The sequence below is a fragment of the Netta rufina genome (genome assembly GCF_964035555.1).
Source record: "Netta rufina genome assembly, chromosome: 28".
Taxonomy (NCBI): domain Eukaryota; kingdom Metazoa; phylum Chordata; class Aves; order Anseriformes; family Anatidae; genus Netta; species Netta rufina.
Genome location: NC_140152.1, coordinates 2,512,317 through 2,539,805, shown reverse-complemented (window position 1 = coordinate 2,539,805; position 27,489 = coordinate 2,512,317). Strand labels below are relative to the sequence as shown.

Below are 27,489 nucleotides of genomic sequence, written 5' to 3'. Positions count from 1 at the left end.
TCCTGTTAATTGACTACCATCAGCAAACAGTATGGAGTCCTGTGTCCAGATCACTTTGTTTCTAAAAACATTGAAAAGAACTTGCCTTAAAATGGATCCCTGTGGAACCCCATTAGTGATTGACCTGCAGCCTGATGAAACCCTATTTACTATAACTCTTTGAGCCTTACCCATCAGCCAGTTGTTCACTCATTGTATTATGTATTTGTCTAGCTTTATGCTGGACATTTTGTCCAAAAGGATACTGTAAGAGACAGTATTGAAAGCTTTGCTAAAATACATTAAAAAAAAAAATCACATTACTGGCTTCTCTCTGTCAACTGGATGGGTAACTTTGTCATAATAGGAAATTAAGTTAGTTACACAGGACTTTCCCTCCATGAACCCATCTTGGCAGTGACTAATGACTGTGTTGTATTTCAAGTGTGTTTTTTTTTTTTTTTTTTCAATAACTGCCAGAATAATCTTTTCCATAATCTTACCAGGCTCTGCAGTGAGACTACCAGGCCTGATACCAGGGTCTTCTTTCTTACCCCTCTTGAAAATTAGAAAAACATTTGCTGGCTTCCAGTCAACTGGGGCCTTTCCAGATTTCCAAGACCTTTGAAAAACAATTGAGAGAGGTCTTGCGATGATATCAGCCAGCTCTTTGGGTACCCTGGGATGAATCCCATTGGGATCTATAGACATATGTGCATTCATCTGGAACAGAAAATCCCAAACAAGCTCAGAGTTGGCTGTAAGTTTATCATTCCCCCAGTCAAGGCCCTTCTAATCAGGTCTCCAGGGGTCCCAGGGCCCATCATCAGTGTTACAGGCAGGGGCAAAGAATCATTAAAAGTCTCTGGTTTGTGGTGATCATCCTCATCAAGTAACAGACTAATGTTATCTTTAGTCTCCCTTCTCCTGACAACATACTTAAAAAGGCCCTTTTTGTTGGCCCCACGGTACTGGTGAGTTTCAACTCTAATTGAGCCTTGGCCACATGAATTTTCTCCCTACAATAACAAACAGCATCTCTGTAGTCCTCCTGTGTCACCTGACCCAGCTTCCGTTGTCCACCATATACCAAGAGGGGAAGATGCATTCTTATTTGTTTTCTCAGTAATTCCAAAATCATGCTATCATAAACATAATTTTGGCTGCCTTTTACACACAGCAGATACTGCCTCTGTCCTTGCAGTGTTCCTTTAGCTCTTTGATGCTCAGAGTCCTCGTAACAGATAAACATGACCTGAAACCTAGAAAGGCAGCAATGCAAATTTACAGAAAACACTTCCCCCACCTGGGCCCCTGCAGGGAAAGAGATTTTATCATTACAGTCTACCCTGTCATTTAATTACAGGCCTGTGTTTGGTTACAATTTGCAGAACACTCCAAGAGATAGACTTTTATGAAGCAAACGCTGGTTGTACTATCAGAAATAGCTGTTTAAAACATCTGCATAGCTCTCTTGAAGTTTGTTGTATCAGAGATCTGGAGGCCAGCTGACAGGCAGGCATCTTATTAGCTCACTATTGGTAGTGTCAGTCATCCAAGAAAAAGTGTATGTGAGGAGTGGGCAGGAGTGACAGCAAATACATTCCTTTCTTAAGGAAAAATGGAGTTAATTCAAAAAGTTAAATCAAGCTGTAACATTTTTTTTTCTTCATTTAAAATCCTAGCTCAGAAGAGACCAGTGTGAGCAAGACAATATGCAGGAAGAAAAAAAAAGCAAACGTTTCTCAAGACTACTTGCACATCCTGTACTTTGAGAAACTGAGCTCTGGGCTTTGTTGTTGTTTCACTTCTTCCCAACCACATCTGCCTTCTTTATTTTCTCTTTCTAAAGTGCCTCATAGTTTTGATTCATTCAAAGCTGAAGTCCTTGGAGAGCTTGATGCCATGGGACACATATGTACACCTCTCATTAACACCCAGCTGCCAGTTCTAGGTAAGGAATTCTTCCAACTCCAACCTGGCTACTTCATGACTTTTCCAAATATCTGTTAAGAATTAAAGCAATATTCTGTGCACTCTGCTCTTCAGACAATGGCAGAATTCAATGCAAACGTTGATTTTGGACCTGATCTCCATTTCGTTGGGTTGGACTTGGCCTGATCATTTAATACTGAAGATGCTGGAAGCCAAAGGCTACAGAACTTCAGAAACAGAGAGAGTCGCAGCCTGCAAAGCCCATCCAACACGGGTGCCCACAGACTGAAACCCCAACCTTTCCATCTGCTAGAAAAACAGGAACTGATGGAGAAAACATCTCTGTGTCACGTAGCAGAGGTCACGCCTCATCAAACCTCTCTCGTGCAGCACACGGGACTCTCAGACCTTTCCTTCCAGAAAGCACAAAGAAACCACAGAAGAGAGTAATGGAACCCTCCAAGCCACACCAAATCCATGGAAATGAGCTTTTAATGGATACAAACAATGAACTCTTTTTCTAGACATTTTGTAAGAAAATTGAAAACACGCTAATAAAATGGCTATCATGTTCCATCGGGAGGAAAATGGGCCAGCCTACCGTCTCTGCTCACGAAAAAAGCAGGAAAACTCCCTCCAATTTAGAAACATGAATGAGATTCAACAGAGTAAAAAATAGAGCCTTGTCTTCATCAGAAAATTCAGAATTTTGTGTGGCGGTGACAAAAAGTCTACTGCAGACTAGCCCTTAGGGACATAAGTGGCATCTAACATGTCAGTAAACAAGTGCTAAATAGAAAGAGGTGAGTTAAAAAAGGAAAGGAGAGATTTGTAATTAAAGGATCTGTTCTTCCTTGGCAGAATCTGTCTCCTGGAGATGCAGTTGGCTACCAAAAAGGGTCTATCATGAATAGATTTAAACAGAGCTTGTTACACAAAGCATGCAATGCCTTTCACCCCCTTGACTGGTATTTCTCTATGTACTTTATTGTATCTTGTATGTTATCATTCTGGAACAGATTTGGATATGAGACATTTATTCCTTTTTGGTCACTGGAAAGCATCTTGGGTGAGTTACTGGTACTACATACTTCACTGATAATAGAGCTGGCATAGCATTTTGTTATTCCATACAGGAAAGGCTATTAAGAAAAGAGATGAAATTATTGGCAGAGAACCACTGAAATCATGAAAGAAAAAGTTTTTTCAGTCGGTGATTCTATGCTTGAGAACATGTGACAGAACTGTTCCCTTAAGTATAATTTTAATGGTTGCTTTAAAATGTAACTCAGTGTAACTCAGTTTTAGGTCAGAGGTTGGACTCGATGATCTTGAGGTCTCTTCCAACCTAGACAATTCTGTGATTCTGTAACAAACTCCGCTTCCCTCTGATTTCTTGATAAAACTTTTTGTATCAAGAAGATGTGATGATTTCAGTTTTGATGTTTCCTTCCTTCATTACCATTACTGTCAGGAGTGCTTTCTTGTGTCCTCCTCAACAATGCTTTCTTCCAGAAGTATTAAGAAGTTAGCTTGATATTAAGCATGCCACTCTTTCAGAACTCACACATTTCCAGTCCCCTTGCAAACCTCAACAGATCCTGCTTTTTCCCTGTTCCTCCATAAACCAAGCCTAGGATCTGTCAATTTAATTGTAAACTGACCTGTGTCCTCCTTGCTCATCGTCTCACACAAACACAATATAAATGCAGTCCTTTGTCCTTTGCAAAGCCAGCCTTGTCTTCAGTACCAGTTAAGAGAGCAGCCTTCCCCATCCTCAGATCCTGTCTCTCCCCTTTCCCCCTCCTCGCTGAGTTTCACAGACTGCTTATATCTTTCAGAAAGTGAGCAGGCGACTCTCTGTGCCAGAAATTTCTCATTATGTGTTGTACAGCCCCAGGCTCAAGAACTCTTGATCCCTTGAGTTCCCTCAGAATACAATGAACAAAGGCATAAAATAAGCCACTATTTGAAAGTGTCACATTCATTAGAGATGAGATGTAGAAATAACTCTGGAACTAAGCAACCCTGAACTTGGAGAACATATAAGTTCAAATCCAAACTTGATGTTGTGTGCACATTTTCATGTTTAACAGATAGAACAAGGACATAATTTTCCTTATGGGGCTGACAAAATTTCACCCAGTGTATCCAGCTGTAACCATGTGATATGCTTGGGAGATCAGGGCCTGACCTGGACTCTGTTATCAGCAGAGTAGGTCTTGCATAAGAACAGCATCTTTACTCTTCAGGGATTCAGGAACTGAAAATGAAGCCTTGGTTTCATGTGCCATTTCTGTTAAAAGATAAGTATCACCATGGAAAGCTAATGATATTATTTCTACTCCTGCTTATTCCCACTGATAAACAGCCCAAAGAAGATTAGTGGTACATGCTGCTGCATTAATGAAGGAGACATCATTTATCAGCAAACACAGTGACACAGGCTCTGACCTTTGGCTCAAACACAATCCCATCTGCTGACTTCACTCCCCGGGAAGAATCCTACAAGCAGAAAATACAAGCTCCTGGGAACTAGGGAAGAATTTAACACAGACTTTTCATTTAGCTTTAATATTTCCTGGTTGCTGGACTTGAATGAGGCATCTGAAAACAAGAGGAAACCATTTACTTTTCCCAAGAGAGATGGTCTCAGTGCAGGCTGAGAATTCACTATTTTCACCAGCTGCAAAATAAGTGCAAACAGACTCAAAAAGGGAATTCCTACAGTGTTGAGATTTTAGGTTTGGAGCACACCTGGATAAAAAAACATATCCTCTTATGGTTGTGGTCATTATTTTGATTAAAAATCCCTGTTCCACTGTAGTTTAGACTGTTACAGTGACTTTGGCAGTACAGACATTTCAGGAGGTCAGGAATTAGGTGCTTATCTGCTATACCAAGCAGTTCACTCCTGACTTATCAAAGCATGCAGTAAACTCTCTGAGACAAGGCTTAGCTCCTCTTAGCTCCTAAGTTGGAAAGGACCTTCAGAGATCATGTAGTCCAATTGATCACTTCAGGACTAACCAAAAGTTAAAGCATATTATTGAAGGTGTTGTCCAAATGCCTCTTGAACACTGGCAGGCATGGGCCATCAGCTCCCTCTCTGGGAAGCCACTTCTAGTGTTTGACCACCCTCACAGTGAATAACTTTTTCCTTATATCTAGTGTGAATCTCCCCTGGCATAGCTTTGTGCTGTTCCTTTATGTTCTGAATAACACTTCATAAAGTGTTAGCATCAGATGAACCCCTGACAAAATGCTGGTTCTTTATTCCCCTGGAATATATGGAGTACATGTCCCAGAGGGGAGCAGTGATAGTCCAGATGACGGTATCCCCTTTTCCTTCTGACTTCATGGTGGGGGCATGTTGGTGATTCATGCCTGGGAAATGAGCCCTCAAAAACAACCACAATTCTTTCAGCTTAGAGCATCCCTCATATTTAAGTCGCTCTCACAGAAAGACCCCTAGGTCAATAAGTTAAACTAAAGGCAAGCACCCTCTTTTGGTGGTCTTCTTAGCAACTGAGGTGAGATAAGCTATGGAGTGGATACAGTAGATGCTGGAGACATCTCTTTTTATGGCCAGCCAGGAAGGAGAGTGAAAGGAAGCTGTTTATGGCTGCATTGAGCTGTTTTTGTAGGCTTTCTGGGAAGTGAGGACCCACGCAGAGGCCCCTTGCATCTGGATGACAGATTCAGACAATGGATTGTTTTTAATCTTGGTGTATAGAAGATTCCAGCTAAACTGATATCATATGTGCTTTCTCTGGTCCCCAGCCAGCATGGGTGAGGCAAACAAATGCAAGAACAATTTTTTGCACCCTGAGGTTGGGTGTGTGGTTCTAGTACAGTTCAACCTTTGCCCATTGGCTAGCCAAATTGCATGGGACATAATTTGACATGGGGAACTAGTTTATTGCCTGAGATTTGTGTTAAATGGCTGTTTTGGATTCTCCTGTTTCCAAGTCCTTGGGTGCTGGAGCACTGCAAGGAACCCTTCTGTTCAAACTTTGTAAAGTCTCATGGCATCCTGCCAGTGAAGATGCACTGAAACAGATGTTTTCTCAACAAAAAAAAAAAAAAAAAGGAGTTTTCAACCCCCACCAGAAGATTAGCCTCTGAGCTGGTGTCTTACTTCGGAAAAGTTTTTCTGAAGGGCTATACCCAGGTCACACGGCACACATTGACAAAGACACCACTAGGATTATACCAGCCAAGAAAATGTCTGGTTTGAAGGAGAGTGGGCATATGTGAATGGTCACTGGGAAGTAGTGTGATGTTTTTATCCCTGAGAAGAGATTCTTAAGAGAAGCCCCATAGGGTAAGGTATGATGCAAATACACAGTGTCACGGAGGTGGCTTTTTGTCATACTGACTGCTTCTAATAGTTGCCTACAGTTCCGTCAGTAACTTTGCCACCTGGAAACAAATTCCAGGTTAAACATCTGAATTCTAGTGCATTCATCATCCCTTCTCTTCATTACAACAGAGTCTTGGAGAGGAATGAAAGGCAAGTGGAATTCCTGAAGCTAATCTAGGTGGGACACAGTCACACAAGCACAATGAACACATTTAATCCTGAAAATGGCATATGTGGGCTAGCAGACTTTCATTAAGGTATGTGGGAAAGAGCTTTAACAACTGATGCAGGAACAGCTGTTTTCCTTTTCACGGAATCACAGACTTTAGGGCTTGGAAGAGACCTTGAAAGATCACCTAGTCCAATCCCCCTGCTGGAGCAGGAACACCTGGATCAGGTCACACAGAAACACGTCCAGGTGGGTTTTGAATATCTCCAGAGAAGGAGAGTCCACAACCCCCCTGGGCAGCCTGTTCCAGTGCTCCGTCACCCTCACTGTAAAAAAAGTTTTCTCTCTTCTTTAAGCAGAACCTCCTATGTTCCAGCTTGCACCCATTTTCATTTATCAGATGTTTGGAAAGATACAACAATGTTTATTCCTCCACTTCTGAGTAGTGCAGCCTGCCTGGCAAGGCATAAGAGCAGCTGCAAAATGCGTGGGGGCCGTGTGTCCTTCCTGCAGGGGTCTGCACAACTCTCAGGGACATTCTAAATTGTGGTAGTGGAGCTGCTGCGACTGGACCTTAAGGAACTGGAGTCAAACTATCAAAATAGCATGAGTGCCAGATTGGTGGCACTGTGATAACATATTGACTGTACGTAATCCTAGTCTGCACTCCACATTTTACCATGGAATTGTGTTTTACGGCATAGAACAGGTGTCTAAGACCCTGCTTCTGGGTGAGTTCTGAATTCAGATACATAGTGGATAATTTATCTTAAGTCAGAGAGCAAACAGTAGTTCCAGGGGCTTCCAGGTAGAGTTCTGCCTTAACTACCACAAATTAAATTCCTCCACCTTCTGTGCTGAAGAAGAGGCAGACAGTAGTTTCAGTGACATTCCCCTCCATAAGTTGACAGAGAATTTGAAAGTTGGCTGTGCTCCTCAAGCTCCCCACAGCTCAAGGGCAAGGCTGATGCTGAGAAGACACGAGCTGCATTCCCCTCTGCTTTGCTCCGTGCTGCAGCATCTCCCTAGCTACTGCTAAGGCAGTAATGTGTTAGAGCATCCCAAACCACAAGCACAAACTGAAACACTGTGCCATGTCCAAGAGAGATAGATGATGAAAATATCATTCACACCTGCAACTCACTTGAAGATGAAAGGTGCAAGGTGCATCCCACAAAGCAACCAGGAAGACTGAAGATTTTGGCAGACATCCCTGAGGTGGTATGCTTCTGCTATGGGGCTGGGACAGTATCAGGTTCCCTGGCTAAAAGGAGGGATTCACAGCCATGCTTCTGATTGGCAATTCATGTCTATGGTAACAAATTTTCATTTGTATTTAAGGACAAATTTCAGATCCTGGCCAAGATGTCAGTTTGGAATAATGACACCTACTCAGTGAAACAAAATTGCATTTAAAATTGCATTTACTTGTTCCACACCCTCATCTTCTGGAATCAGGCCTTCTGCCATGCATTGATGCTATTTCTGGTTGCTTTGTTCCATCACCATCTGAGCTAGTCAGGCTCTACCCACTTTGCCCTCCTTCTGGTTACTCTATTGAATTAGAGGCAACAAGCTGCAAACTGCAAAAAGATAAATATCAATTGAATATAAGGATAATGTTATTCACCATGAGAATGGTGCAACCCTGAGTCAAGAACCCTAAACAGACAAGCCTTAAGTGTTCAAAAATCCATCAGAAAAGGCACTGAGCACCTGACCTAGCTTTGAACCTAGCTGTGGTCTAAGTAGGAGGTTGAACTAGAGGCCTCCAGAGATCCCTCCTGTTCAATTGGTCTTGTGTTGGCATTAAAATATCTTTCATAAAACACCCACGGAAATCAAAACAGAACAAAACATTTTAAAAAAAAAAACACTTATGAGTTTAAGAGAAGAACAGGCAAGATCCATTCCTCATTTTTTTGCCTTGAACTCTGGGAAGCGGATAAGCAGATCAGAAATTCATATTGCAGTACTTTCACTAACATGCCTAGGTGCTTGCAGTGCCCTCTCCTACTTGGAAATTAGGGTTGGCTTGGGGGCTTTCTCATATCTCTACTTTGCCAGCCTTGGAGATGCCCTTAATACAGAGAGATTCATAGAATCACAGAATGATCATTCCCAGGTTTTTAAATGCCCTTGTGTTCTCAGAGCATACCTGGGAACCCAGTGCTAAGCAGTCTGGTGAAGCTGTACAGATGGATGTCTGCAGTCTTACCTTCGCATCTGTGGCTGGTCTCACTCTGCTTGTGTCCTGCAGGGCATTTGCACTCATAAGAACCGACTGTGTTGATGCAGTTACCTCCCTGACAGAGGCCAGGAATGGCTTGACATTCATCCACATCTATGGGGAAAAAAGCAAAGACATTAGAAAGTACAGCCACTGCAACAGATGAAGGTTCATCCCAGCATGGTGAAGAATAGGTAGTGCTACGAGAAATATGAAGCTTTGCTCCAAGTAGGTGGATTTACATTTTTAATGCAATTACTCATTGGATTACATTAGAGATAAGGTGAAGGACATAAATGGACTTAAAGTTATTGTTGGCTTATCTACAGAAACAAGAAAGCAGAGAAAAGTATAGTATTGTTTAAATTACATGAAATGCAGATTACAATAGACAGCAAGAAAATTCTCCTCAGCATTTCAAGGTTTATCCTACAGACACTGGCTAATGCAGGATTTGGGTTGTTATGTTGGCTTTTGGTCATAACAGGTAAAGGCTCAAATTAGTTGAAGATGCAGAAGGGAATTCATGCAACTCTACACGGAAACCTCTGCAACCCACCAGTGGGGAGGAGAAACACGGTTATAGAAAGGCTGCCAACAGGATTTGCTGGTTGGAGCTCAGTGGACCATTCTGCTATTTTTGCCTGACTGTCCTGGACACCGAATGCAACCTTTAAGCATGTGATTTATGCATATTTTGTTTGTGTAATCTCAAAGGATATATTAACATTTATAAAAAATATTGATAGAAATATTAAAATTTACCGAGAACTAGCCTGCTGATATAAGAGCTAATTATGCACTAGTACTGGGACAGTAAAAACAGCAGTGCCACAGAATGAGGGCCTATGGAAGGCTCAAATGATAACTTAGTTTTAAGCCTGGAGAAACATTAGCCTGATATATTACGTCTTGCAGGATGGAGGATGTCGCCTGAGAACCATAGCAAGGCCAGAATCTTTACTGAGCTAACATGATTTTAGAAATGCAGAGTTGAGCAGAGAAAATTTTCACTGAACCAAACCATCAAACCACTGTGTGAAGAAGAGTTGATCAGAACATTGAGCTATAGGTCCACATGAAAAAAATCTGGATTTTATTTTAACTGCCTTTTACACTGAAAATTACTGGGGAAATCCATACATTGAAACTACCTCAGAATGGAAATCCCTAAGAGTTTTGTTTGGGATATACATGTATGAATGTCTTAATACAAACATTATAACATATTAGAAAAACAAATATATATGTAGATATTAATTACATTAAATATTACAAATTTTACAAGTCTTGTGGATGTAAAATGAACATGGAGAGTAGGTATTATGTCAGAGGAAACGGAATCAAACGATAAAGCTGTACTTGAAGCACCCACTTTTATTCAAATAATTTCAAATGCTTCCTCTGGAAACTTAACAGTACACTCACCTGAAACAGTCTGACCTCATGGAATGTTTCCAGCTGAAAATATTTCTACCTGCTCTCAACTACAAACCAAGGGAGAAGCAGGGACCCAGGGCACTGCTGGTAAAGCTGGAACATGTTGCCTGTGGCACAAACATTGCTCTCCCTGCATCACAGCCTTAACTAAAGAGACCAAACTTTGGCCTCCAGAAATGAGTAAGAAAATGACATTCTTCAATGCCCTTACCTTGGTTCTGTCCACAGAACACTTTTTGTCACTTATAATGCATATTACTGAAGTGTATGTCACATGGGAGACGTAAGGTCTGTGGTGATGGTTTTGACATAACTGTGGTTTTAGCAAAGTTTACACAGACTGCTTTCTCTATATTGGGACTCCTGTCAGTTATCACTCACTTGTGCTTTCAGCACACATCAGAATGGATAAGGAAACATCATCTTACATATTCATGGCATTTACCTTGGCAGGCTCCAGTGCGAATGTTGGGAATGAAACCTCGGCGGCAGGGATGAGGCTGGGCAGGGCACATCTCACATGGGTGACCCCAGGCCCGTCCAATGGTGGCACAACACATGGTCTTGGTACAGACGATCCCACTGAGCTGGCCCTGGCACATCTGGTTATTTACTTGGCTAAAGCAGGGACCGGTACGATAATCTGAGGGAGAATAAAAATAACCACAGGTTAGATTAAGAAACAAGCACAAGGTCCTTTGTCTAACACCGTGTCTATTCCCCATCCCACCAGCACAGCCATTTAAGTGCAGAGTCAACAAGTTCTGGAAAAAAAATATGCAAGCATGGGAAGAAGAAAAATTTAAAATGAAGCTGGAGACAAGCACTGGAATTAATAGCTGCCTTTCAGATGCATGTTTCATGTGATTGTCTAGAGGTTCTCCAAGACAGCTCTTCCTTATCCACCTCAGGTTCATCCCACGAACTAGAGCTATTTCATGCTCTGAGTCAGTGGTCTTTAAGCACTTGCCACAGAATGAACTCAAAACACAAAGTCAGGCAAAGGGAGATTTCAGGGCTGCATGTTCACCTGTTCTGTGGATGGCTGTCATCAATGAAGCAATTGAACTTCATATAAGTTAAGGGGAAAGATGTATATGGAGACGGCATGGTAAAAGCATCTCATGAACAGTCTTAGGGCCTGACAATCCACATAACATGAACATATGGGCAAAGTACAACATTTCAGTCCCTGAGGACCTCCTTTCATCCCCATAACAGGGAACTCCAGTGCCACATTGCCATACTCAGCAAATGTAAGCCTCATACCTCCAGGTCAACAAAATTTATAAAAAAGAGCTTGTTTCAAGATGTTGGTTTCCTTGTTGTGTCCCTACACTGTGTTGAAACACAAATTATCATCAAGCATCAGTGTTCAGATTAGCTCAGAGATGTTTTTGCAGTGAAACATTTGAATTTGTCATGTGAAGTAACAAAAAGTTGTGTGGAAAGTGGTGATAGCTAAATCATGAGCCATGAGCAGTAGTGGCACACACATCTACTGACTAATAATTCTATTTCCAGAAATGCGTTAGTAAAACATAGACACACAACAAAGGAAAGCTCATTCTTGGCCTGTAAGCTGTCAGATACAAGCCTTTCCACACATGATCTCTGCAATTGGTTGCCTTCTTCTTAAATACTGACACAGATGTGCAAAAAGCAAAAACCAAGGAAAACCACTGAGTTGATGCTTTGAGACAGGAAACTTTCTCCCACCGGTACAACCACATTGTCAGACCTCCATTTGCATGAAACCATGACAGAGTGCTTTTATCCTGGGCTATAAAAGATCATCTGGAAATGCTGGAAATTACTATAAGCTTTAGGATGAGAATGCCTGTGTTTATATATCTTCCTCACTTGTGTCATCTGTGCTGAGCAAAGTCTGGGTGAGCTACATCTGTATTACAATTGTTCCACCTGGAATCAGGGTAAGCATTAGCTATATAGCAAAGCACACAACAAATCCTCCTCTAACTCTGGGAAAGAACCCACAATTCCTTAATTCCAGCCTTATGTTCCCTCTTATTTGCATTTTTGAGCAGCTGAAAACACAGTCATACTTAAAATTTAATACTGATGAAAGTCTCAAAAGAAGGTTGGCCTGTGAATGTCACTGAGAAGTAAGCAACAGGATGGATTTGAGAAAAAGAGGGCAATGATTTTGAAGTTACGTAGGTATAAAGCTGACAGTAGCTCATAAAAATGCATTTGTTTGGAAATCAGAACAGACATGTGTATTGTGTTTGCAATGGTAAGTTACCAAATAGTCATAGTTTGGTTTTTGACCAAAATTTTAATGAGATACCAAAGCACATGGTTCTCATTAACTTCTCCTGCCATGCCAAGTTTAATGCTTTAGTTTGTTCTAGTTTATTCCTAGAAAACAAATCAACATATTTTGAGTTGTTCTCTCACCCACTGTCTTTTTCTTATAAAACTGAAAGGCTCTTGCTCAATTTTTTAACATTGAGACCAAGGAGATCTCTCAATAACCATACAGGTGAACTATTTTAAAACTTTAAATTTAAATTTAAATGTCTGATGTAATTGTGGTACTTATCTATGAAGGGTTCTATTTGACTTAGAAAGTTAGATCACATACATGTATAACAAAATTGAGATGTAACAGCACTCTACAGAAGGCAGAGATGAACTTGCACCTCCCACATCATCTTGCTGAAGCATGGCTGGATGCACTGCAGCAACACTTCCTTGAGACTGATAATGAAAGTGCAATTGTAAGCACAACACTCAATTTTAAACAAATAATTGACAAAAATAGATTTCCATATGTAAATTACTTTCTTGGATGGAATGAAGCTAAGGAAATTGCAGTCTGGAGTCCAGAAAGTCTGCCTGCATTCCAGTTCCCATCTGTTGCTAATTTTAATGGGTCAAATTATTAAATATTTAATGAGGCAACAATCTTTTTTTTTTTTTTAAAGAAATATGTGTGCTTAGAAGATGCTTGAAGACTTGTTACAGTCTACATAGAGGATCCCATCTTCCAGGAACTTTGTTGCAGGTTGTTGTCCTTTGGAAGTTGGGTCTTTCCTGCTGGATTTCTTATAAAAGCAGAGAAGAAGTGCCTTCCTCATTGAAAGCTGGGATTTATTCCTGTTTCCTCTTTCATACTCACTCAGCCTTACAATTACAGTGTCCAGTGGTAGAATATAGGTGATTTCCGTCTTTCCATCTGCAGGTAGCTCTCATTAAAGAGATTACAATATATACATCAGGCCTTATTTTAGGAAGAAAAAATTCAATCAGAGTGTTTCCAACTCTACAGAAGAGATTTTTAATACAGCAGGACTATGCTATCTAGTCCTTCAACAATCAGTTGTACATTTAAAAAACAACAGGCCAGTTTGCTGCCTCAATTATCCTCTCTAAGAATAGTTTTGTAAACAGTAAATACTCATTATAGGACAGACATCAATTTTCCTTCCTACATCTATAATCAACTGCATCATTACACAACTCATTTTTCTTTCTTGCTTGCTCTGTTAACTTCAAAGTAGACCATACTCAGTGCCCTTGGTCTGTAGGCTTCTTATCACTGTGGACTTAGATTAGGTTACTGGTCATATGCTTGTCCCAGGCAGCCAGCAAAGAGTGCTCAAACTTCAAACCACACCAAGGAATCAGAGTTGCAGCATCAAAGTGTTTGCATTAACCACAAGAAACCTGATCCCTTGCTATGCTCTTTGTTTTCAAACCCTCACCTCCCCCTACCCCACTGGGACAGTAAGGTTTTAAAACACCAGCTAACCTCAACTACAGACTTCTGCAGATGTCGCAGTCAGTTCAGGGCTACAATGAGTCGTCTGCCTAATCTAAAAGCCAATACAGTCCCCAGATGTGCTCAGAAGAGGAAGTGTAACAAGAACAGACCTCATTCTCAATTTCCATGTTTGGCTGGTTGTCATGGAAATCGCTAGGAACCCCTTTTGGCTAATGAATGGTCACTCCCCAAACCCTTGGGGAGTGGGATCCAAGCCATTGCACACCCTCTTACATTGAGTCACGATTCCTGTTGCAAACAGCTTCCTGCAAATATCCCTTTAAACATTTTTCGGGTTTTCTAATTAGTGTGTCCAGGACATAAGTGGAGGAATACTTTACAGTTGCTGCAGACATCTGTCTTCACCAACATGCTGCATGGACTTTTGCTGGAAAGTCTGCGACAGTCCAACATCAGAGTGGAGCAAATAATTCAAGTAGTCCCGATTCAGCCAAGCCAGAGCACAAAGCCTCATAGCTATCCCTGCTTCCAGCACCTAGGGTGCTACATTAATCAGGGATGTTGCCCTGGCTTTGCCTACATTATTTCACCCAAGTTCACCTTGCCAGAATAAATCTCACCTACTGCAAGAGGTAATAAGAATGTCACACGATTCTGCCAACTGTAATTTTTGCCAGGAATGCAGCTTGATCTCATTAAAAAGAATAATCCATCCAGACTATTTAAAATTACCACTCTGAGACTATCAAACATTTATGTAGAACAGTTGCAAGGCACCTTCTTTATTGCTAGGTTTCCCTAATATTAAATGAAGAAAATGGAAATCTTTTGTAGGGAATGTTTCCCTGGGATATATGGCATAATTGAATGCCATTTTTTGATAGGGAAATGTTAATTTCAGCAACTCAGTCTAATTTCTTTGAAGAAGCTCTCAAACTCAACACTTCTATTAATAAGGGCATTTTTCAGATGTTAATTACAACTTTACATGCAACTTCAGATTGCTTTTTATAATAGCTGAATTGACACAGTATCTGAACTTGGAATATTTACAACTTCGTAACCAGTTAAAATTGTTCCTTTGCTGTGGAAACACACAAAGACATTTTAAATTAACTTTTTGCTCTCTTTTAACTTGTCCTTACTGTCCCTCTGGGAAAACAAACAAACAAACAAACTAAAAGGTAGTTTTTGACAAGGAACTTCTAAAAAAGGAAAGGATTTTGCTTGAAAATTTTCACAAGAAAAAGGATAGCCTTCCCCACTTCTATCACATCCATCTACCCAGCAGGGTGTCGCCATGTAAATAAATGCTTGGAATGGGAATTCACATCCTTGGGTAAAGATTCAAAAGCAGGAACAATTACACTACATTCATTGCTATTTAAAACCATAATCCCAGAAACACAAAGATGCCTGACCCTTTCGTGTAAGCAGTTCTGCAGGTTCCACACTAAAAGGAACATAAAGCGATGGAAGAGCTCTCCTCTGTGCTCTCACTCCATCTTCTAGACCGTCGTTTCTTTAACACTATTTAGCTGGAATCCCCTTATGAGACAGGCCATGGGCCATGTGAATTCCTTCTTCGTAAAATAAATAAATAGAGCAGCAAGGAAGAAAAGATTTTCTTTGCTAAAAATCAAATTCCGTCTCATAATAAACAATGCTTTTAATGAAGGGCTTTTTCTTAAAACAGTACGGACAAACGCGGCTTGTAAGTCATCCCTAGAGAGATACAGACTCACTGTGATGAGGTCACTATAACATACCCCAGGCTTTGGCAGAGTTCCACATTGCTTTCTAAAAGCTCAGCAAACCAGTAAAGGGGGGCAAGGATAGTGGATAGCAAGCCTGATATCTATTTTTCTAATGTCATTGCATGATTTCCATCAGCAAAAGACTTGGTCCCCAGGCCAGGGGAGCAAAGCCTTGCAATTCTTTTTGTCTGTAACCTTCTGGGCTTTTGGGGCAGAAAGCACACAAGCAGGCAGTCAGCACAGCCCTGGGAGTGAGCAAGAGCTGATGCAATCAAGGCAAGGCACTAATCTGGCAGATTCCCATGCAGACTTCTACCCCAAAGATTCCCATACAATGCCTGCTCTCCCTGGTACGGGTATTCCTTGAACAGCCCACAGGGAAGCCCAGCTGTGCTCTCAGGGACCAGCCAGGTGAGCTCATAAATTACAAATTAAATGCATAAATGGAGGAAATTATGCTCTACTCACAGACAGACCACGGACAGAAAGTACCCAGGGGAACACCATGCAAAATCCACCAGACAAAAAACAAACTGAAGGGAGTGAATACAAGTCCACCAAATATACTGCAATTGTTCCTGTCGTAGTAAAAGCAGATTTTAGTACACTGATTACAGGTTTCTGCATGTAGTGTAACCCTAAATATCTGTTAAACCTCTCAGGCTGTGTACATCCATGACAGCTTTGGTGAGAGGATGGATGGTTGGTGCAGAGAGTGTGAGGGTCTCTGTGAAGGACTCCGTTTTCATGGAATACTTTCTCCACCTAGTCATTTCCTTACCTCATACAAACACAGTCATATTCTTGATGTTTAACTTTTTGGAGTTCTGCAAAAAAAGAAAAATCTGGCTGGGGCAGTTTATAAGGCCAGACATTCCAACTGTTGAAAAAACACATTCAAAGGAAATAGTAAAGAAAGAACTTTTTTAAGTTTTCCTGTCCTATTTTTACAGTTTCCTGTCAAAATCTTTGCCTGATGAAACCTGAGATAGAGCTTCATGTACAACCCTCCTCTGAGGGTTCTTCGCTCCAGTGGCATCTGAGGCACAAAGCACACACAGCAACAAAGAGCCAATACTTGAAGCAGTTGTAGAAATGTGCATCACTGTTGGAGCAGGAGGCTGACACTGCCATGCTGTGTTCTCCATCATAGAAGAGAGATGTTGAATGGTTGGTTAGTGCAGACATGGAGGTGCTGGGGGTAGCATAGGGGTTTAATAGCTCTGGACTCTCCTCTCCAAGCACATTTGCCCCAGGTCTCAAATATACTCAAATTTGCTACTTGTAAATCACCCTGTTTCCAGCATAGTAAAATCATAGAATTATAGAATGGCTTGGGTTGGAAGGGACCTCAAAGATCATCCAGTTCCAACCCCCCTGCCATATGTAGGGATGCCACCAACTAGATCAGGTTGCTCAGGGCCTCATCTAACCCGGTCTTGAACACCTCCAATGATGGGGCATCCACAACCTCTCTGGGCAACCTGTTCCAGTGCCTCACCATCCTCTGAAGGCAGAATTTTCTCATAACAACTAATATAAAACTAAGAGACTCCCGTCTTTTAGTTTAAAAACATTCCCCCTCATCATGTCATTATCTGATAGAACAAAGAGTCCCTCTCCATCTTTTTTTAAGTCCCCTTTAAGTACTGATAGGCTGCAATGAAGTCACCCCAGAGCCTTCTTTTTCTGTAGGCTGAACATCCCCAGCTCTCTCAGCCTTTCTTCATGAGGAGAGTCGCTCCTCTGGACCCCCTCTAATAGCCCCACATCCTTCTTGTGCTGGGGGCCCCAGACCTGGATGCAGCACTCCAGGTGGCACCTCACAAGGACAAAGCAGAGGAGCACAATCACCTCCCTCCACCTGCTGCCCACCCCTCTGTTGATGCAGCCCAGGATGCAGTTAGCCTTCTGGGCTGCAAGCGCACACTTCTGGCTCATGCTGAGCTTTTCATCCACCAGAACCTTCAAGTCCTTCTCTGCAGGGCTGCTCTCAGTGACTTCTTCTCCAACTGTGTCCTCATGTCCAGGATTGCCCCAGCCCAGGTGCAGCATATTGTACTTGGCCTTGTTGAACTTCATTAGTTTCACATGGGCCCAATTCTCAAGGTTTTCCTGGTCTCTTTGGATGTCATCTCTTCCTTCTGTTGTACCAGCTGCACCACACAGCGTGGTGTCATCTGCAAACTTGCTGAGGGTGCACTCGATCCCACTATGTCATTGGTAAAGATATTAAACAACACTGGTCCCAGGACAGATCCCTGAGAGACACCACTCATCACTGGTCTCCACCTGGACATAGAGCCATTCACCACCACTCTCTGTGTATGACCTTCAAGCCAACTCCTTATCCACTGAATGGTCTACCCATCAAATCCATATCTCACCAATTTGGAGACCAGGATGTCATGTGGGACCGTGTCAAAGGCCTTCTGTAGAAGTCCAGGTAGATGACATCAGTCGGCCTTCCTTTGTCAACTGATGCAGTCACTCCAGCGCAGAAGGCCACCAGATTGGTCAGGCATGATTTGCCCTCGGTGAAGCCATTCTGGTTGTCTTGGATCACCTCTTTGTCTTGCATGTGCCTTGACATTGCTTCCAGGAGGATCTTTTCCATGATCTTGCCAGGCACAGAGGTGAGGCTCACTGGTCTGTAGTTCCCCAGGTCCTCCTTTCTACCCGTTTTAAAAATGGGACTGATGTTTCCCTTTTTTCAGTCACCAGGGACTTCACCTCACTGCCAGCACTTTTCAAAGATGATGGAGAGAGGTTTGGTGAATTAATTGCTTCATCGATTCATGTGGGATTAAAAAATCTGTTTTCTCCAGTGAACTTTTAGAGTAAGTCCTCATCGGAAAGGAGACAATGGTTAGTACAAGGGGGGGAAATGGAAATGAAAATACATCAGTCCAGTTCAGCCTGTCTACCCTATATTTACATCCTGACACATACAGAGAAAATGTTCAGCTTTCCTGCAGGAGCTCCTGGGTTCTCTCTAGTCTCCTGAGCTCTTGAGGAGCATGACAGCACACTGCTTCAACTCCCAGCCACACCACACACATAGCGTGTGGACCCTGTCTGCCTGGACAGACCCGGATCTGTTGTGCCACTGTGAGCTGAATGTCTATTTGTAGAACTGCCCTAGGACCTTGAGTACATGTAAGCCAAGCAACACCACTCCTGAGTATGCATTCCTCCTCTTCTACCTTCACAGGTCTAGGTCTGCAGTCAACAGAATGCTGATGCACATCGTCCTTGGGTTGATCTCAGTCCAGTGAAAATGCAGTGATTCAGGTGTTCATCTCCAAACATGCTTCACTGAGCCGGTGACTGTGACATGGTGTTGTATTGCACTCCTTGCAGCCAGCTAGCTGAGGCTGCTCACAGGCACTTGCAGAGAGAGTCTCTAGATATCAGTGAAATGTGAAACAAGGCATTTACCTTCTTGCCAGTTTCCTCCCAAAAGGACTATTTCTGATGTCATGTTCCCCTGAGTGGCTGGTGGCTGCCAGATACATCCCAGGCCCCTTGGCACATTTGTTCCAATGTGTCATGTGTTTAGATCCACTCTTCAGAGGCTGTCTTTGTACCCATGGATTTAGCTATGTGAGAAACTCGGGTACTTCACAACCTTGTTTTTTTTTTTTCTGCTCCAGTGATGTTCTGCTCCCATATGCACTGAGAAGCACATTCAACAACACCAGGACACTCTGTTGGACACATGGACACCCCTTCCCACTCTAAGAATGAGAGAAAAAGCCACAGGTCACTGCATCCAAGAGTGATGAAGAGTCAGCAGATATGACAGTCACCTTTCTGCCTAACTCAGTGCAGGCGATGAGCTGCCAGCTACACAGACTGGAAGACCCAAACCTATATTGTTCCAGCATTCTCCTGTGCGCACTGAACTGAGCCCCTTACTGAGCACCAAGCAGAAAACAACAGCATTTTGGGAGTGCTGTCCCACCTCTCAGAGGGAGAAAAGTAGTAAGTGATCATCTATATTCATACCAGAATGCTTATGGGCATGCAACAAAATTATACATGGAGGATGTGTCTACATCCCACCAGTGCTCTCAGCTGACCATGACTGGCTTTCTGCGGAGAGGGAAATGTGGTTCCTCAGGGCTACAAATAGCTTATTAAATAAACCCACCCACAAGAAGAAAATAGCAAACTACAACTGACTATGGAGTTAGACTCCACTCGTGGTGAAGTTTCTGCCAGATCTTTCAGCCTAAAAGCATACTACAAGTTACAGCAGTATATATCAGAGCAATCCTCCTCTCTGGATTATATTTGATTAACAAAGTGCTTATTCTATCCCATTGTAGAGAAATGGCAGTTCATGCCTCACCTTTGAAGGCAGGCTGAGAAGAAGAAACACTATCACATACCTCAGCTACGAGTTCTGTTTTATATCTTACCATCTGCATTACCAGAGTACTGGGAAAATCAATTAAATGCCTCATTTCAAACTAGGATGAGAAATCTCTTTGTAAACACAGTCGTCTATTAAAAAGCTCATTTGGGAAAAAAAAATCTTAACCACTGCCAATAGCATTCCTCTATAAGATTTTTACATGAAGTAATTTCAAACTTAATCTGGAATTGAGTGGAAGAACCACTGGCTGGGTGTAGGCAGATTAATTTCTCAGCCATATACTGTACTCACACCACTCAGACAGCTTTTGATGGGCCTGACAGAATGAGCCACAGTAGCCAGTGTTTTCCTTTTTTTTTTTTTTTTTCCCAGAGAATTAGTATGAAACAGAGAATTAATATGAAATGAATAAGAGATGAAACCTTTCAGTTCAGGGGATGCCTGTGAAGGGCTAGGCGAAGCATTTCAGTTCAGTCTCATATTATGACAGCTCACAGACCATTTCTCCACCCATGCCCAGCATTTTTCTGAGACAACAAGGGAATTCAAGAAGACAGAGGCACAGAGGGTATCTAAGATAAAAGCTAAGGCTGTTCCACAATATAAACTGTGTCATATCTCCTAACCCTTCAAAACATGGGACCAAAGAGGACAGCTCCATTTGTCCTAATAAAATCCACCCTAGTGAAGAGACACAAAAATAAAAAGGTGACAGGAAGGTAACATCTCCCTCCCCTCAGTCAGTCTTTCCCCAGCTCCCCAGTGTTGGGGTCAAGGCTTTGCTCATTCTTTCAAAGTGCTGCATGGTCTCAGCAGTACAAATACAAATGCTTTCAAAAAGCAGGAGCCACATCCCAGTCCGTATTTCTGGGTTCTCTCTATTCCCCCATGATTGTTGCTGTGTATCTTCCCACATCACTTGTTCTTTGAGAAGAGCAGCTAGACTGGGGCTCAGTTTCACACTCTGCATGGACCTCAGGCACAGACATAGGTAGTATGGAGGAGGTATTTTTTCCATTTATCCCCCTAACAAAAATTCTATTAGTTACCTCGAATTAATAAATGTGACATATCTTCTTAAATGCAAAGGCTGAGATTAAAGACCTTTCTGAGTTATGTCATGTATCATTAAATTTCTGTAAAGTTTTCGTGGTCCCCCTTGTTACCATGATGTATGTTCTTGCATGCCTGGTCTCTGGGTCAGTTTTCAGCTGAAGGTACAAAATATGTACAGCTCTACCAACTCTTTCACTTAGAGCAGCATTCTGGAAGTTCAGGACTATGAGCTGAGTTTTCAAAAGGAGTGAATAAAGGGACCATGTTTACTGTTGGCTGCTTCCTGTCAGAGTTTTAGCATATACATAGGGAGATCTGACACATCCTGTATAGCTGATTCTTTTCTCCTAATCATCCAAATTAAACTGAAAATTTGGGAAGTAAATCATTATGAAGAAGCAGCACAAAAGCTGAGACTAAACCACACGATAAGTCTTCTATGGGTTAGGGAGGCTTTACAAGTAAGAATAATGGAATATTCTGCAATATTCCCACCATCTGGAAATCTGAGTGGATTAAAGTGCCGTTTATGCTGACAGACTCATTAACATCCATCTGTACTTTACAAAATGGTGTTTTGGATCACGTATGCTGTTTATATATGGCACGGAGCATCTGTCACTAGAAAAGTTACAGCTGGAGGGAATGTAATAGATCACTTTGGATTCCTCTTTCCCTTAGACAAGAGTGACTCTACCACAATTAGATCTAACAAATATTTATGTTACCTGCTCTTAAACACCTGCAGTTATGGGAACAGGCTCCTTAAACAACTCTTCTAGTGGTTAAATATTTCAGGATGATAGATAAAAGTGGAATTCAGATTGATAGACATTAAATGACACAAATATGCTTAGAAATTAGGATGATGAGAAGAACTGTCTTCCTATACAGGAAGGATCTTTAAGAAATTGATATAGCATACAAAAATGTGTTAATTTGGGGACTTGTGTTAGTCTTACTTATCGCTAATGGAGATTTCTTCCAGGACTGGAATGATATCAGTTATGATGAACCCAGGGTTTACAAGGCCAAAACAAAAATGAAAACAAACAACAACAACAACAAAACATCAAAATCATTTTGAAACTTTGAAGAATCTACAGACACAGACATAGACACATCATGGGAACTCCGATGTGCTCTGAGTGCACATCAAAGGAGATCCTTGTGTTATGTATGTGTTAACATATAAAAAATTGCATCTTGATATATGCAAAATAATGGAGATACAAGAAGAATACAGGCACATTACCAATAGTAAAAAAAGTGGTGAATTAAAAAGTAAAAAGTTGTGATTTAGATGCTATCTGTCCTTTTCCACATGTGCCATGTCTTGTTTACTAGGAGACTGAATGGCCCTTTTTTTCTGAAGCTACCTGGGACCTGCTTTTGTCCATTCTGGTTAAATACTAAGGCCCAGCCACCTTACAGCACTTTTGGAAAAGCACTAAATATTCAGAACATGATTTGTTCTTCAGTGAGTGCAGCTGTGGCTTCATCTGGAAACCTACCACAAAGAGATTGACCAAGATTCTGCCACGGAGCAGGATCGAGGCCCACACACAAACTCTTAGAAATCCTCTTTATCGTGTGTTTAATCTGCCTAAGCACAGCAGTTTTTGAACACCCATGTCCTGCTCAGTGGTTCCACACTAAATGGCTGACTTCTTAGTGCATTTAAAAAATAAAATAGGAGAAATATGAGTGCCGTAAAAACACCGGTGCATTGTTGTAAGACATCGTGAGAAGCTGCTCTTTGGAAGCTGTTTCATTTCATCCCAATACAGTGCTTGTTTTGGTTTTGAAAGAAAGCATTCCTGCAATGAGAACTAAAAGAAAAATAGTAGCTACTAACTGCCTTTTCCATGGATATTACATGTCTAGGACTTGCAGTGTCTCTAATCCTTACTCCTTTTCACGTTTGCAATGCTGTGTGCAGTGACAGGGATTTCTTTTCAAGTACTAGCTAAGAGAAGAGCCAGAACTTGGACAATGGGTGCCAGTTTTAAGTTTGCTATTATCCTTATACAATCCACTTCTGGATTCTTCATAGATTTTGAGAAAGAGTTATCTAGAAGGACAGGAGCAATACCGAGTTTTACATTTCTCAGCCCAGCATCCATTAGAGAAACAGTGTCCAACGACACAACAACTATAAGCAACATGTGCAGCTTAGTCTTCAGGAGATAAAACACAAGGTCTTTTGTGACCAAATCCTGCAAGGAGCATCTATCTGCACTAATACAAACTGTGAGCCAGTGTAGGGTACAACAGCTTGACCTGGACCACAGATGGTGTGCAAGGTCATCTGAAGCTTTTGACTCTTTTTGAGTAAGAAACAAAAAGTGAGATACTTTGTTTACGATTCTTAAGTTCTTCTTTTCTTGTTCACTTGCATTTAAGTAGATGAGTCAAAACACCAGCCACGAGTTGATTTTTGTTGTTGTTGTTGTTCTTTAGGAAATCTTGAACCTTTAAAAGAATACATGGAGACATAGCGAGGGTTTTCTGAACTGGATGATAGGAACTACAGACAGCTACATGACCAAATTACTGTCTTTTCCTCTTCCCTATTGTTTGCAGAACTCCAAGTGTCTTTGGAGATATCCTGGTCTTCAGGTTTTGGGACCCTTCTGCAACCACAACTCAGCTTAGAGATGCTGTAAAGTATGAAGGAGTTCACCACAAAGATCAAGAATGTTATCAAAAAATCCTTTTTTTTCAGAGTAAAAGAAGATATGTTTTCATTGAAGGGAGCAACTGGCATCGACAGTGATGACTTCAGCATTTGTATGGGAAAAAAAAAAAAAAAAGCAAATTAAACCTCATCCTTCTTACACAGGACAATCTTCCACACCTTCATCCGAGACCAATGTTGACACTTTTTTGCAACATTTTTTTTTTTCCTACTTGAAAGAGGGTGAAATCAGAGACTTGACATCTCAACGTTTCATTTTTTCTTTAAAGTTCAAGTAAACTATTAAATAGAATTGGCCTCTCTCCTCAAAGATTCATTTTTTTTCTATACTTTTTTCCTCCAACACTGATGCAATGTGAGATCATGTTACCAATGTTGCTGGGGTTATACAATATATTCCCTAGTTTTTATCCCTGAAGATGTCAAGTGGAAGGAGGAAATGATGCTATGATTCTTTGAGTACCTAGCTGTTACATTATTTACTTCTGAAGTGGAGCGTTTCCTGAATGAAGTGTGAAGGCAGTTAGCTTGCTTCCATTACAAAGCAGCCTCTTACTGTAGTCCTGAGTTGTTGAACATGCAGCTTGTTGAGTTTACAGCAGCAGAAGCTGTTGCATAGTGTTCAGGAACTCAGGTTATTATCATTTAAAAATTAAAAGATCTCTTTTTATGGTTTATATCAAAATAAATTCAAAATAAAATCAAATTAAAAGCCTAACGTGTCTATAATCTGTTTTGAATGCCTTCTGTTCATCAACACAGATGTGTACATTTTCAATGCTTGCCTATCTAAACTGATACCCTAGCCCCTGTATGAAAGCAGACCCTAACAGTGCAAGCCATACTACTGTATACTAATGTTGGCCCTAGAAACAATAGAGCTGTGTCTGTACAGTGCTAATAAGCCTTTCCGAGAACCCCAGCACTCTGGCACAGATATTACCTGGATGAATAGATCTGTGTGTTCCTCTAAACAACTTAGTATCTATGCCCTGCATATAACAATCTGAGATAACAGCTCCATGCTGTGCCTTGCAGCAGAGAGAAGTCTACAAACAACCATCTTGATACTGCTTTGCGAGTTAAAGATTTTAAATCCAGCATCAGAGAAGCCAATGTATGACAACCAGGGAGTCTTTCCTAAATCCTGCTAAACATCCCTTCTTGATCTGAAAATTCCAGAGATGGGCTTCATATGAATAAATGCAGAGAAGTCCATAGTGCAGACATCTGTGGATGAACTGATCACCTCTCTGTATACACTCATCCTAAAGGCAATGCATTTGGTCAACGAATCCTGCCCAGCACTGCTATCACTGTCACCTATAAGGTTTCATGAGTTTATGTGCTCAGCTGGATACACCTACTTCAAAGGAGTCTAAAGTGAAGCAATGTAGTACAAGGGGGATCGAGCACATTCCTACGGAAGATAACCGGTTGGAACTAACCTCCTTGTTAAAAACATGATCTGTTTTTTCCAGTTTTGAACTGGTTTTGCTTCAGCTTTCACTTCCTCCACCTTGACTGAGCAGAAGAACCCAGGTCCCTGCTTTCAGAGCTTGTCTCATTCTACAAGAAATATTTCTCTGCAGAGGAACATCCTCTCTGTGCTTTTTCAGTCAGTGTGTGCACTGCTGATGAGGATACAGCCCTCAGGCTATAATGTGTATTTGACCAAAGACTATTCCTGAAGTAATGGTGCCATTTTTTTTAGGTGACCTTGGGAAGAAATTTTCATGGGGAAGACTGGCACCAGAGAGATTTCTCCTGGAACCCCTTGAGATTCTTAGTTATGCCTGTGCTGAGCTCCCTGGTAGGGACACAGATGAGTAGCAGAGGAGCTGACAGACAACTCTGTCAAACATACTGGCAGGTTGCAAGGCCAAGCAGTCATCAGTTCAGTGTCACCTGTATGTAAGGTATCACCTGGCCTGGTTCTGCTATACTTGAACCACAGATACTGGTGAACTTTGATAATAAGGGTGTCTTTAAAATACACATTTCCTGGCTTTTATTTCAGGCTGAAAAGAGTGTTTTTTCTTAGGCTGAAGTGACATCTCCACCTACAAAAAAAGGTGTGGTGGAGGCAAACCAACTCTTGGTCCAGAAGCCACTGCAGTATGAGTTGAACTGAGTTTGTCCTTCCTAACAGACTAGTCTCGTAATATCATTTTTCAGTCTGAGGAATCTTATGCTTTATTTAACACTCCAGTTCCAGCCTGGAGGTGGCTAATTTGGGATCCTGGACAAGAGTAAATGTGCAGTGGGCTGTATCTCACCACCAATGTACTGCCTCAATTCCTCTGTCATCATTGTTAGTGGTTAACTTACCAGCTCTCCTGCAACCCTTTGGTGAATCCTCACAGTACCCATGCTGCAGCAAAATGGCTATTATTTTACTGAGAAACATAATAGGGTGGAGATGTAATGAATTTTCCAAGTAACCATAATTAGTGGGCCAGACTCAGGATGGAGCAGTAGACCTTATAGACCTCTCCATTACCCAGTTGTGATTCAAACCAACTGCTCCATTTCAAGAGCAGGCTGGAAGAGATTGAGAGATGTATCCTACCTCCCCTCTTCTGCAAGCTGACTGTGTTCTGATCATCCTGGCCAGGTTATTCCTATCAGTAGAAATGTCACAGCACAGAGCTGAGGGTAGTCACTGTTATTTTCTTTGCACTCTTTAGTCAAGAAGGATGCTGGGGTTGTTGCCTAATGCTAGAGAGCTGCACTTCGTAGTTAACAACAGTTCTCCCAAGAGAAACATCACTGTAACTACTCTGAGTGGGAAGGAGAAAAGTGGATGATGTCTTACTAAAGAGTAACTGGTGTTACTGGAAGTTCTCTCCCTGTGGAGGCACAGCAGGAATCTGAGGAATTTCCAGAGTACTCAACCACTTATGAGACATACTAGGAAAGCACTGGTAAGGAGCCTTGGGCTGAACCTTGGACTTCCTACTTACAATTCCAGTAGGTTTTAGGTTCTGATTTGAATTAATGTTTCTTCAGAATAAATAAATAAATAAATAAATAAATAAAATGAGACTCAGAGCTAAACTGAGAGTTATGGATGATCTGTGTTGCTTTCAAGACTCCTACTTGAGTCTCCTATTACTGGAGACTTCCAAGGATGCTTGTAAATATGTCACATACCATGGCTGCTTTAAAAGGAGAAACTGAACAGAAATTCAAGTGTTCGTATTTCCAGTAAGTCTGGTGCTAAGGACTTCATCTCAACTTGTCTAGCAATGGAGCAGGAGAGCAGTTCTCCTTGGAAGGGTTAAGTTCCTCGTTGTCACACTACCGATTACCAGTAGGTCAGTCACAACCACCTCACCAGACCCACAGATTTCCCAGCCAGAAGCTTCTTTGAAAAGTGTAACTTTTAACATCTCTTAGAAAAGCAAATGCTCTGTTTGCCTTGGCAGGGTAGACCTGTGTATACACAGCTGGAGAGCTTGTTTTGTCTCTTAGTACAAGTCTGGACCAAACTAAATCTCTACAGGCTTTCTAAAAATCCTCTCTTTATTTAAATTACTTTATACATTGCAAACTGTCTCCAAAGTTTGTCCCTGTTCAGTCCCCATTTTTGGCTGGCTTTCCTACCCCCTCTCCTACCCCCTCTCCTACCACGCACACAAAGTAAAGTGAGTTGGATTTTTAAGTCCATTGCTGTATACAAGAATGTCTTAAGACATTCATGTCTTATCAAACACAG

At 41.6% G+C, this 27,489-nt stretch overlaps 1 protein-coding gene across 1 annotated transcript in view; it reads right to left on the bottom strand.

Annotated features, from left to right (window-relative positions):
- LOC311219390 (fibrillin-2-like) overlaps positions 1-27,489 on the bottom strand; it is a gene marked incomplete at both ends in the record, with an annotated part of 114,671 nt that overhangs the window by 52,747 nt on the left and 34,435 nt on the right. The window contains 2 exons of the mRNA XM_084302510.1: positions 8,668-8,793; positions 10,565-10,762. Coding sequence (XP_084158636.1) covers positions 8,668-8,793; positions 10,565-10,762 — 324 coding nt within the window. The remainder of the gene's footprint in view (positions 1-8,667; positions 8,794-10,564; positions 10,763-27,489) is intronic.